We start from the raw sequence: 13,629 nt of genomic DNA on the forward strand, positions 1-13,629 counted from the left end.
ATTACCTGTTACCAAGTAGTAACTTCTTCCATTTGTCGAAATCAGTCTCAGCTAAGTATCCCTGAAATAGGTTTGATTCCCTCATGCTAAGACTTGTCCAATACACACTCACAACATGTCCAAAATACAACAGTTGTATATACCACATGCAACTCTCCCAAACTCTTCATGACTTTTGAGACACCCATCTTTGTTCTTTTTCAAAAGAACCAGTTTTTTAGTGTGTGACACAGTTGTGCCACATCCCCTTGGTCTCCTCTGGATGGCTATACTCCTATGCTCTGTCCTTCTTGAGTCCTTGGCTGGCAGAGCTTCAGCACAGAGAGCCAGCCTTCAGCTACACTGAATTTTGGCCTAGGACAGGAACATGGTATCTCTTTTCCCAAAGTCTGTCGCAACAATGCTTAAAGTCCACTTTGGACCATTAAGTTATCTATCCACCTGGCTTCTTGTAGCAGGACACTCCCTCCCCTGGCCTTTACCTGTCCTCTATTCCATGACGTTCTGGTGGGCTTGCCAATCACACTGCCATCCCTTGAACCAAAGTGATGAATCCAAGAATGATAAACATCCAAGGCAGGCCCACCAGGATCTGGAATCGTTTTCAGGGAAGCCACAGGAAGCCCCATTTGCCTTGTCTAGAGTCAGAGAACTGCAAGAATGAGGCTGGAACTGCCTGCAGCCATGGTTCCTGTTACCACATTCAGAAGGTGAAAATGTAGCCAAACACCACCAACAGAGCCAAGACAAGACAAATACAGAGAAAGATTGAGCCTTTGGATTCACTCCTGCTGGAGGCTAGTTCCAGCTCCTTTTTTCCCAGTGCAGTGACTCAATACTTGCCCGTAGGTTAGTTTTCCACCACTTATCAATGAAAGGAGCCATCAGACAATTGACTCTTTGGGCCAAATATTATCATAAGAAATTTGTTTCCTGAAGCAGCACATGTGGAGAGAAAATAACAGATGTGGTGAAGGTCTAGAAAGAGGACTGAGAAGCTGCCAGCCGTAAAATGCAGGCAAACCAAGGAGCTGTCTTTCATGGAAGCAGACAGTTGAGTGGTGGGGAAACACACTCCCAGATTTGGTGGGATGAAAATCAATGCAGTTTTTTGAGACGGCAATATTTCTTTAACATTTGAAATGTTCCTACTCTTTGAGCCAACAATTTGAAATCAATGCTGCATTGTTTGTTGTGGTAAAGCTGGCAACAGCCTCAAACTGTTGCATCATAAATAGGGGATCGGTTAAGTAAATTATGGAAATGTGTTCAAGTTCCATTGTTAATAGGGAAAAGAGCATATAAGACTGTTGAACATTTGCTTAGAGATGTGTTTTGTATGTGTATGTGCATACTAAGTCACTTCAGTCATGTCCAACTCTTTGTGATACCATGGACCGTAGCCCACCAGGCTCCTCTGTCCATGGGATTCTCTAGGCAAGAATACTGGAGTTGGTTGCCATGCCCTCCTCCAGGGGATCATCCTGACCCAGGGATCGATATGTACAAAGCAAAAAGTTTGGAGGACCCTACATTGGATCTCTGTGGGGAGGTGACTTTAATTACAGAGAGCTTTCACTTTCTATGTGTGATGAGCCCAGAATACTGAAAAAGATTAATTTCTATTTTTGCTGCTGTTAGAAAGTGACATGTTGATGGTCTCCTGCTTACACAATTAGTGTCAATATTCTGAGCTCTCTGGGCTAGAGGGGTTCATTTATCAATTCATTTGTTTGTTCAAAGGATTGAGTGACTGAGTGCCAGCTAGTTAGACGCTCTTCTTGGTGCTGGGCATGTAATAGAGAAACAGAATCATCACCCTTGTGGACTTGTATACAGTTGATTGTGAAAACAAAAAGCAGATGGTGATCAGTGTTTGGAGAAGCATAGAGGAAAACAATAGGGGAATAGAATGTTGGGGTGGAGACAGGAGGGTTCTATTGTATATCAAGTGGCCAGAGACAGCCTCCCTGAGAAGGCAACACAAGGACCTAAAGGGATGAAGGAAGCCATGCAGCTCTGGCGGAAGGGTCTTTCAGGCCCAGGGGACAACATCTATAAGACACTAAAATTGAAGCATGCTTGATGAGATTGAAGCCAGAAGGACTTGTGTGGCTGGAAGGAACAATGAGAAAGTCAAAGGTAAGGAAGGGCAAGTCAGCGTCCACTGGACTTGAGGCCATTGCACCACTCTTGAGAGGAGCAGCCACCAGAGGGATCACACTGGTTGTTCTGTTTAGACTAAGAGGGGTTAGGGGTAGAAGCAAGGAGAGGACCAGCTGGAAAGTGATTGGATTGCAATGACCCAGGTGAGAAAATGGCTTGGACTATGGAGATAGAGCCAGACATCCTGGAATGTGAAGTCAAGAGGGCCTTAGGAAGCATCACTACAAACAAAGCTAGTGGAGGTGATGGAATTCCAGTTGAGCTATTTCAAATCCTGAAAGATGATGCTGTGAAAGTGCTGCACTCAATATGCCAGCAAATTTGGAAAACTCAGCAGTGGCCACAGGACAGGAAAATGTCAGTTTTCATTCCAATCCCAAAGAAAGGCAATGTCAAAGAATGCTCAAACTACCGCACAATTGCACTCATCTCACATGCTAGTAAAGTAATGCTCAAAATTCTCCAAGCCAGGCTTCAGCAATATGTGAACCATGAACTTCCTGATGTTCAAGCTGGTTTTAGAAAAGGCAGAGGAACCAGAGATCAAATTGCCAACATCCACTGGATCGTGGAAAAAGCGAGAGTCCAGAAAACCATCTATTTCTGCTTTATTGACTATGCCAAAGTCTTTGACTGTGTGGATCACAAGAAACTGTGGAAAATTCTGAAAGAGATGGGAATACCAGACCACCTGACCTGCCTCTTGAGAAATTTGTATGCAGGTCAAGAAGCAACAGTTAGAACTGGACATGGAACAACAGACTGTTTCCAAATAGGAAAAGGAGTACGTCAAGGCTGTATATTGTCACCCTGCTTATTTAACTTATATGCAGAGTACATCATGAGAAACGCTGGGCTGGATTAAGCACAAGCTGGAATCAAGATTGCCGGGAGAAATATAAATAACCTCAGATATGCAGATGACACCACCCTTATGGCAGAAAGTGAGGAAGAACTAAAGAGCCTCTTGATGAAAGTGAAAGAGGAGTGTGAAAAAGTTGGCTTAAAGCTCAACATTCAGAAAACTAAGATCATGGGATCCGGTCCCATCACTTCATGGCAAATGGATAAACAGTGGACACAGTGGCTGACTTTATTTTTCTGGGCTCCAAAATCACTGCAGATGGTGATTGCAGCCTGAAATTAAAAACACTTGCTCCTTGGAAAGTTATCACCAACCTAGACAGCATATTAAAAAGCAGAGACATTACTTTGCCAACAAAGGTCCGTCTAGTCAAGGCTATGGTTTTTCCAGTGGTCATGCATGGGTGTGAGACGTGGACTATAAAGAAGGCTGAGTGCCAAAGAATTGATGCTTTTGAACTGTGGTGTTGCAGAAGACTCTTGAGAGTCCCTTGGACTGCAAGGAGATCCAACCAGTCCATCCTAAAGGAGATCAGTCCTGGATGTTCATTGGAGGGACTGATGTTGAAGCTGAAACTCCAATACTTTGACCACCTAATGAGAAAAGCTGACTCATTTGAAAAGACCCTGATGCTGGGCAAGATTGAGGGCAGGAGAAGAGGACGACGGAGGATAATATGGTTGGATGGCATCACCAACTCGATGGACATGGGTTTGGGTGGACTCTGGGAGTTGGTGATGGACAGAGGCCTGGCGTGCTGTGGTTCATGGTGTCGCAAAGAGTCGGACACAACTGAGTGACTGAACTGAACTGATGGAGATAGAAGTGGTTAGTTTCTAAAGGTATTTTGAAGGTACGACTGATAAGATTTGCTGAACAGGGTGGATGGCAGTACTGCTTATGACTCAGGGCTTAGTGTCAAGGCTGTCAGACCCCTGGAAGATGACCCTTCTCCTCAGACTATTGGAAGCTTAAGCAGGGGAGATTCCAAGTCACTCCAAAGGGGTAGCAGTACAAACGGGTGCTTTGAGCTGAAACTGCAGAAGGAGGGTCAGTGTCAGGGAGGGTGGGAATTTGGGGGTTTCCTGTTATGGGACAGACCATAGTGTTGTAGCAACCTGCACACCGCCCCCTCCCCCGAAACCTGGCCCAGTGAAGACGCCAGGGGTGGCTGGATGTCTAATGCTGCAGCCTCGACACACTTGGTTTGGAAGTGAACAGAAGGATGGACTGCATCTTCACCCAAGTAGCAAGAGAAGACTCAGGGCCAGATTCAACATGTTTCGGAAAACTAAGTGCTGTCTCATTATTGTCTGTCCCCATGTCTTGTGGAGTAAATCTAGATCCATTATACATATGTTATAATGGTCACTTGTGCTTTTAAAGACATGTGCATTACTCTTATAATCAGAACAAAATTTATAAAGAATGGCAAAATGGTCAACATAAATCAATTCAGAGAGTATCATGGAGTTAGCCTCTTGAGAGTAGAATAAGTGTTGTCTTCAGAGGGGGAGTGAAAATGAAAGTTGCTCAGTCGTGTCTGACTCTTTGCAACCCCATGCAGTCCATGGAATTCTCCAGGCCAGAATACTGGAGTGGGTAGCCTTTCTCTTCGCCAGGGGATCTTCCTAACCCAGGGATCAAACCCAGGTCTCCTGCGTTGCAGGCAGATTCTTTCCTGCCTTCGGTGGGGAAGCCAGGTGTGCGTGTGTACCTTTGAAGCAGTGAATATAAGCTTCGTTGGAGAAACTTGAAAGGGAAGGGAAGAAACAATGAATGTTAAGAATATGCATATGCCACACAATTTTGAATGAAGTTTATTAAATAATATGTACAGCCAATGTAGTAATTCAACATCTATTTGTCAAATTGATCCACTGCATAAAGAAAAATAGATGAACAGAAAAATCTGTGTCTGCATGGTACATGCTCTTGGTGTGTAATTTAAATGGCAATACTTTAAATTAATTGGTTATATATAATGTCAGTTATTTTCTTTCAGAATATGATCTTTTTTGTAGTAACTTAGCAATAGGACTTAATACTACTGCAGATAAATAGGACTGCTAAAAAAAAAAAAAAAAGAAATAAGAAAAAAACACTATAACTGAGAAAACAGTTACTTTCTCTCCCAGAAAGAATGATTATTTAATTATAATACTTTACAATGGTATTTTTGTGCTAAAAATCTGCAGGTACGTTTTTTTGGAATTCCTTCATTTAAATATGCAAAAAACTTCATGACTTCCTTATTATACCCCCCTCCCCTTCAGTTCAGATTTTTAAAATTATTTTTCTATACAAAGTAGGTACATGGGCTATACAAAGTTAAATATACATATTTACAGTCCCACTTCTTAAGCATGTGATTTTTTTCTCTTACTGATCCCAGAGAGACTGCAAAAGATAAGTAGTGTGGGGCTTGCTTTTACCCAGAAGCATGGCTAATCTATTAAAATGTGTTGCAGGGCATGCCGCCAGTTAGTTACACTTGCGATTAATAAACCTGTATAAATATCTCAGCATAAAAATAGGTATTTTGTATTACTAAATGTATGAAGACAAAGGAGCAGTTGGAACCCTTTGTTCCTCATTTTGTCATACGTAGGCAGCTGAAGTTTGATGCAGATTTTAACAGATGAGTTTATTAAAGATGGGCAAACCGGTGAGGCATACCTGGGATTCCCGAGATATACAAAGTCGGGAGGCTGGCGTCATATGCAAATGTGGCTTTACAAATTGGTTTATTTTCTAGCTGTATTTAAAGAGGTGTTCAAAATTAATAAGCTACTTAATAAGCACCCCCTCAAAAAACAGATAAGGTCGTGTTATGGTTTGCATCTAAGAAAGACTAGGAAACACATTAGCCAATATAAGAATTACATTCCAAAACACGTGAAACGCTGCTGTGCAAAGTGTATGTGAATATGCACAGGGTCTATATTCAAAGGGGGAGGACAGAAACAGAGCGCTCTTGGATGGTGAGGTGGACCTTCCAAAGCAATGAGTCTTACTTAAGGAATAGCAAGAAGTCCCTTTCTACACAGGGAGCTCATCCACCCTTACCCGCACTCCGCAGCCCCACCCTCCACCATTGGTTCCACAGCCTTTCCCCTTGGAATTAAGGCTCTGTGATCTGTTCTAGTTAAAAACCAATGTTTCTGGGAAGAAGTAACACATTCTTCTCATCTGTCATTTACACTTCAGTGTGAAGGAGTCAGTGGCAGTTGCTTTCCTGAGAGCAGGATTTGAAGGAGAGGGAGTGAGGGTCCTGTGGCTGTCTGAAGGGTGGCCAGCTGATACGAGCTTCTAAGATGAGTAATGGAGACAGAAGCTGAGGCACTGTAGATGAACTTTGCTCACTTGGAAAGATTCCAGACTTTGGGACCTCAGGCCAATTCTGAGCTACCTGTGGAGAGCCAGGAGTCCTGTACACAACCCTATACCTGGAACTGCTTCTCCTGTTTATGACCTCGAATGTGGATTTGTGGGGAGGATCACAGTTGGAAGACCCTGGAAGCAGGTCTAAATATTTCCAGCCACAAACTACCCTCGGACAAAGGTTCTCCCAGCATCCTAGTTGTTCAAAAGTGAGCTAATGGAGAGAGAAATATGACAATGCTTTCTAGGATCCCTACAGAGAAAATTCATCTCTTCCTCTCACACCCTTCTTAGCACATATCGCAGTCTCTCTTATTCAGTATTTTTGTGTGTCTGTCTCTCCAATCACCTCTGAGTTCCCAGCAGGCAAGAAAATGGGTCATTTCTATCTTTTTCTCTCCAAGATATGTAACAGAGGTCGATAAACATCCTTGAATTGGATGAAGTTGTGACTGTACACCCCAGGCATCACAGAGGCCTCCCTCCTTGGCTCTGGCCCCTCTACAAAAGACAGGCCTCCTGGAAGAAGCGGAATTACAGCCTCCAATGTAGGGCCACTGCGGCTGCACCTTTTCTAAAGAGAAGCCTCACAGGGTGTGTTAGGATTCAGAACCCTGGATTCCTACATTCTGAGTGGTCCTTGGGCTCCTCGGGGGAGACATGGTGAAAATGGAGACGTGGTGAAACCTTTCTAAGGCCTGGAGCACGCCTTGCTCGTTGGTGGCCCCAGGCATCCAGTATACATCAGTGTGTATTACCTTGAGTCACTGAACACCATCCCTTGTTTTTCTAAGAATAAGCCTATCAACCCCCAACTGTCCCGGCCTAAAACAATCCAGAAAAGCAAGGGTAGAAATGGCATTCTGTAAATGACACTATGCTGCCCTGAAAGTGAATGCTTATACAAGCCAGTGATATGGAAGGAGCCATATGGCAGGGGACCTCAAGAGCTACAGGCTTCTCGCCTTAATCACTTGGAAATACAAATGGAACTACCTGCCTGACCACCCTGCTCCGGGGGCAAGCCTTGTGTGCTTTTCTGTCTGAACATCAGGGGTGTCAATGGTAACGCTGCATGCATGCTGAGTGCATGGGGCGCCTACTTTGACTTCTACTTCCCCACCTACCTCGAGTGGGGGACTTGGCCTTGGGTTGTTTGGGGTCTCTACCACTGTTTAGGGATTGCCTCGGTGGCCCCAACTGATCTCTAGCAATGTTAGGGGACCAGGAGGCTCCAGGGCAACTGGGGGAGTCTGTGTGGAGCCTTAGAGGATGGCTGGGGAGCTGCCTGGTGCTCCGAGAGCACGTGCAGGCTAAATGACCCTTTTGAGCCAAAGCCGGTCAAGCCTGAAGCAGCAAGAGGCAGTTCTGGCTTAACTGCTCTCTGGGACCATGCTGCCGGTCAGGTTACCCAAGTTGGGAAGAGGAGGGCAGGGCTGGCGTGGCTCCCAGAAGCAGCTAAGTAAATACCGACTTGCCTCATTCCTTTTTTGCATGGTTCAGCCCTGTCCAATACACGCAGTAAGCTTCGACGGGCTCAGGTTTTAAATACAACACTTCTCTGTCCTCTCTTTTGCTTCTTACTTTATCCACTGCATTAGTTTTCCTACTGACTCAACATTTAAATAAAGAGACCAATTCATGAATTATGCTTCGTCCTCCAATAAAAATCATCTCTGTGGTTTTCAGTCTTCTTATAGATACAAAGGCTTTACATAGTTGCCTGGGAAAGTACCAAACTGCCTTGTCCTTCTTGAAGTACCTATTAAAAACAAAAAAACAGACACAATGAGAAGACTGACTCAGAACTGAGTTCAGAGAGAGAGCCCTTGATAACAATCCCAAAGCTTGTAGAAGGGCATATGGTTTCCAAATCACTTGGCCCTATCTTATCTCGTTTAGGCTGCAGAATAGCTGGGTAATAAGCAAGACATTTAACACTCCCATTTTTTTCAGATGAGGAAGCCCAAACTCAGAGAGGCAGACTTTAAACCCAGGTCCTCAGACTCCCAGCCGATGGCTCTTCCAGTACTTCTCTTTTATGGAAGAATGAACACAGCTATCCAACACACCAAGGTTAGGGGGATTTAGACTTAGAAACTGGCATTTCTGAAAGTCCTCTGGATATGACCACACAGTGAAAGGAAATTTTTCTCCTAAGCCTGTGCCTAAGCCCCAGATTGACTCCATGTCTTTGCTACCAACCTTGTCCAGGATTCCAGAACATTGAGCTACCACAAAGTCCTTCCTGGACTGTTTCACATCCAGAATTGCTGGGTCCCTAATCAAGCTCCTTCCCTTGGAATTTTTTTTCAAGTAATCAACTTTTAAAAATTAATTTATTTGATTGCTCCAGGTCTTAGCTGCAGCATGCAGGATCTAGTTCCCTAATCAGGGATCAAACTTGGGCCCCCTACATTGGGAGTGCAGAGTCTTAGAAACTGGACTTTCTCTAAAGCTGGAGGGTGAGGTGGCAGACAGCTGTTGCATCATCATTACTCTCATCAGCAGACAGCATAATTTGATCATTGCATCCTTTCCCCAGTTAGCTTGGATAGGGCTTCAGAATCCTTTGAACACATTTCAAGCAGCCACTACCAGTGGGTTGGAGTTGTTGCACAAACTAAAATATCTAAAAGAATGTGTCAAAGCTGCTGCTGCTGCTGCTAAGTCGCTTCAGTCGTGTCCTACTCTGTGCGACCCCATAGATGGCAGCCCACCAGGCTCCCCCGTCCCTGGGATTCTAAGGCCATCTCAAACAGTTAGCTGAAGCCCCAGGGCAATGGTCAGGGAGGCTGCAGAGAACTGAGATGGTAAAGATTTTGAATCTGTGAAAAGAGGATTATTTCTGTCTTACACGCTGTTTGTTGAAAGAACTTCAGTAAGAAAGTATTATTAAGCATCTACTTTGTTATAGAATCTCAAATTCTGATCTTTCTCTGCTCCTATAAAGGTGACTCCTTTAATTCATCAGGTATTGCTTTGGTTAAAGTTATTAGAAGCCTGGAGTAAATGAGGCTTTCAGACTCTCTACATATATGCTTGCACTTCATGGCGGAAATCTACACGCACATGTTCTTGTGTTGTTCCACAGGAGTTTTAAAAATTAAAATTTCCAAATGTAGGACAGACAGATGCAGAATAGAAACAGAAACAGTGAATTCCCGGGCAGTCTGGTGGTTAGTATTTGGCTCTTTCATTGCTGGGGTCCAGGTTCAAGCCCTGGTCTGGGATCCCACAAGCTAGGCAGTGCCCCCACCACCTCTCCCCCCAAAAATACAAATAGAACTCAATAAATGCAACTGGCAACTGCCCTTCTGTGCAGTCGATGTTGGCATATTTGGTCCTCAGGTTCACAGTTACTATCATCCACATTGGTTTGAGGACAGACCTATACTGGGTGGCCCAGCATTTCTGACGGTGGTATAGGAACTGAGACGGCTCTCCTTCTGTGCAGAGAACGGTGCTCTTTTTGTGACTCATCACTCCAAGTTTTTCCTTCAGTACACAACAGATAAGAAAAGCACGATATCACTTACCAACGAACCACCCATCATCACATTTTTCCATGACATCAACAATATCTCCATCTCGGAGTTCCAATTCATCATCATTCTGTGGTATATAGCTATACAATGCTTGGTAGCTAAATCTGTAAATTAAAAAAAAATGATTAGTAAGTGACCCAAATGCTGATGGCATTAAATGAGTTTTAAAAACCTGTTTCAGTTAAATCAACATTTGGGTCGTGTTTCCTGCTTATCAGTGGGGAAAAAAGTATTTTAATGGCTCTTTAATAACTTAGCATTGGGGGAGATCCGTTCAACATGTGATAAGTAAATTAAGATTCAGAGGGATGGAGAATCTGAGAAGCAAGTCATGATTGGTGCTTTCATTTAGTTTCATCTGGTTGCTTTAGCCAAGCTTTTTTTTATCTAGATGCTCCCCCTTGAAAGTTAATCAAGTTCTTAACACAAGATAACATGTGTAGATTGTCAAGGATAATCAGAAGTTACTTAGGTCCAGAGACAGACATTATATACGAGTCACATACATTGGAGAGCATGAAGCAATTGTCATGTGTATATATACAATTTTTAAAAGTATAACCCAGTTACCACACTGTTTAGCAATACTACCTTGAATTTCTTTGCATGCCAACACATATTTTACTAATTGCTTTGAAATGTGAATGCCATTTTTCTAAAACTCCTGAAGGCATATCTATCCCAGTAATATTTGGGGTTAAAATTTTTATTTACTTGCTAGTTGGCCTAAGGCAATGTATGTAGTCTGTGCTGTTCTGACAGGCTCTAGACAAAGCTGGCAGAGAAGGCAATGGCAACCCACTCCAGTACTCTTGCCTGGAAAATCCCATAGACGGAGGAGCCTGGTAGACTGCAGTCCATGGGGTCGCTAAGAAACATGACTAAGCGACTTCACTTTCACTTTACACTTTCATGCACTGGAGAAGGAAATGGCAACCCACTCCAGTGTTCTTGCCTGGAGAATCCCAGGGACGGGGGAGCCTGGTGGGCTGCCGTCTATGGGGTCGCAGAGTCGGACACGACTGAAGCGACTTAGCAGCAGCAGCAGCAGACAAAGCTGGACTACTTATGAAATCGATACCTGCTTTGGCAACAAATAAAGCCTTGTTTTCATTTATTCTTTTGACAAATGCTTAAGAAGCACCTACTGGGACTTCTCTGGTGGGTCAGATGGTAAAGAATCCTCCTGCAATGCAGGAGGTGGAAGAGATGTGGGTTCGATCCCCTGTAGGTCAGGAAGTTACCCTGTAGAAGGGAATGGCAACCCACTCCAGTATTCTTGCCTGGAGAATTGCATGGACAGAGGAGCCTGGCGGGTTACGATCCATGGGGTTGCAAAGAGTCGTACACAAGTGAGTGACTATCACACTTTCACTAAAAAACACCTACCAGTTCACAATTCTGTTTACTTGATACTTTGAAACATAACAGTAGCAGGCAAAACTTTCCAAATGAGCCAATCCTCTACCTCTCTCAGTGGATGTCAGTGAATCCCAGGGTGTGGGTGAGAGGGATTAGAAATAAGCGGAATCAGTTTCCAGAAACAAGAGGTTCGTTGTCCTCTGCTAGCAAGCCAAAGGGGCAGTTTAATTTTCCATATTTATCCAGATATCGTGAGACTTTGGCAGATGGATCTGTCTGCCAGAAGTAAGGTCTCTAATGCGGAAGAAGTGGCGCTGATGAACTCCCACTTGGTAACTGAATACTTTTCGGTGTTTCTGTATTTGCCTGCTGTCTCTTGCCCAAACTGGACTCCTGGCGGTGCCTCAGCCCCTTCACTGTTGTGGTGACTTCTTGCCTGCCTCATCTCTGCGAGGTTAGTCCTGTCACCTGCCTCTCTGCTCTCAACCCAGACGGCGGAAACTGGCTGCACACAGTCCTGTGACCCTGCTGCTTGGGTCCCTAGTGGGCTCTGATTTTGGACGGGCCTCATGCTAACAGGGACACAGTTCTATAGAGTCCTTCCCTCACTTCCTCTGCCAATTCTGGTGCCCAACTCTGAGCAGAACTTTAACTTTCCTCCCCTCCTGCCCCTGTTTCCATGTATAAGGAAGGGTTCCCGCTCCTGGCCAGGCTAAGCTCCCTCCCCTGGGCTGTTTCCTTGACTTACATCTTCTCTCTTGTATCTTTGATTCTGTCAACTCCTCCTTAAGTGCTTGAGCCTCTGCATCCTGAAAACACCTCCCCTGTCCTGTGCTACTCCCTGACTCTCTAGCCCCCAATCCCCTAGCTCTTTCCACTCAGCATCACACTGACTCATCAACCCTTTTCTAACAGAGCATCTGCCTACACCCAACACTGTCACTGCAGAGATCACCAAAGACTGTTCCAACTTGCCACCTAGAGGACGTTTCTCATTTCTTACCCTCCTCGGCCTCTCTGAGGCAGGAGCACTCCTGACCACACCCTTCTTGCTCTGTTCAGTACCAATGAACACTCCTAAACCCTCACCTGTGTCTCTTGCTGCTCTTTCTCAGTCCCCTTTGCTGGCTGCTACTCTGTGGCCTTAAAGGCTGGTTCCCCAAGGATCCATCCTCAGTTCTCTTCTCCCTTTACCCCTGTCTCCTTGGGGAATCTTCTATACTTCCATGCACAAGGTGCCCAGTCTGTCCAAGCTCAGCCCCTCACCACTTTTTTGCTGTACTCATATCTCCAAATTACTATCTTTGTCCTTTGTCTCTGAAATCCACCCTCCATTCTATTGTCCAAGTTATCTCCCCAAAATGAAATCCAATCAGATACGTGTTCCACACATTTTTGGGGGCCATGCTGTGCAGCCTGTGAGATCTTAGTTCCCTGACCAGGGATTGAACTCAGCGACCTGGCAGGAAAGCATCAAGTCCTAACCACTGGACAGCCAGGGAACTCCAAGTATGTCTCTTATTTTAAAATCCTTCATTGGCTCCTGAGTGGACATAGACTAACACCCAAATGTATTTCTATTGCATTCTGGCTTCTACAATCTGGTCCCAACCTGTCCCTTGAACTTCATCTCCATTTCCTCCCTGAACTGCATCCTGTGGCTACAGGGGTCTCTTGGTGTTCTCCAGACACAACACCTACCCTGGGTCTTTGTACATTTGGATTCCTCGGCTAGGAAGACTGTTACCTCTTTGCTCTAACTCTCAAATCCAACTTTCAATGTTTATTCCAAAACCCCATTCCCCTGTGGATGGAGTTTGTGGAGTTTGTGCGTGGAATATAGGAGATACCCAATACTCTCCTTTTTTAATGAATGGATCAACCCTATTCATTCATCTCCAGTCAGGATTAACACTGCTTCCTCTCTATTCTCACAACACTAGGAATGAAACCAGTTAGTCCAGCTCCCCTTTGCCCTGTATGGCAGTTACACTTCCTTACCGCCTCTCCCTTCCCCGTAGAGGCCCCGACCGCCTTTATTCACCCCCCACCTGTTTTCTCATTGGCTGTTGGGAAACAGCCTTACCTAGAAGCCCTCAGAGAAGCTGGGAGTGATGGGTTCATTTCCCCTAAATGGCTGCTCCCACAGCCAATCAACAACCCACTTCCTAAGGCCAACAGACTACGGACAATGCAAGAACCGGGGTTTGCCACATGTACTTACAAATCCTGGGAGGTTTGACTCCTGTCTGGGGCGACTCTTCGCTGCTGGGCTTGAGGTTGCTGAGAAATGATTAAAGATGA

General features: G+C 44.8%; 1 protein-coding gene across 41 annotated transcripts in view; it reads right to left on the bottom strand.

Moving 5' to 3' along the window:
• Positions 1-4,835: 4,835 nt before the first annotated feature.
• Positions 4,836-13,629, bottom strand: part of SORBS1 (sorbin and SH3 domain containing 1) — a 234,640-nt gene continuing 225,846 nt past the window's right edge. For all 41 annotated transcript variants that reach the window (XM_070780518.1, XM_070780516.1, XM_070780517.1 and 38 more), the window contains 3 exons: positions 13,550-13,608; positions 9,955-10,067; positions 4,836-8,177 (listed from right to left, as the gene is read on the bottom strand). In XM_070780518.1, coding sequence (XP_070636619.1) covers positions 8,110-8,177; positions 9,955-10,067; positions 13,550-13,608 — 240 coding nt within the window. In that variant the 3' untranslated portion in view covers positions 4,836-8,109. The remainder of the gene's footprint in view (positions 8,178-9,954; positions 10,068-13,549; positions 13,609-13,629) is intronic.

Source organism: Bos indicus, chromosome 26 (assembly GCF_029378745.1).
Source record: "Bos indicus isolate NIAB-ARS_2022 breed Sahiwal x Tharparkar chromosome 26, NIAB-ARS_B.indTharparkar_mat_pri_1.0, whole genome shotgun sequence".
In the NCBI taxonomy this organism is placed as follows: Eukaryota; Metazoa; Chordata; class Mammalia; order Artiodactyla; family Bovidae; genus Bos; species Bos indicus.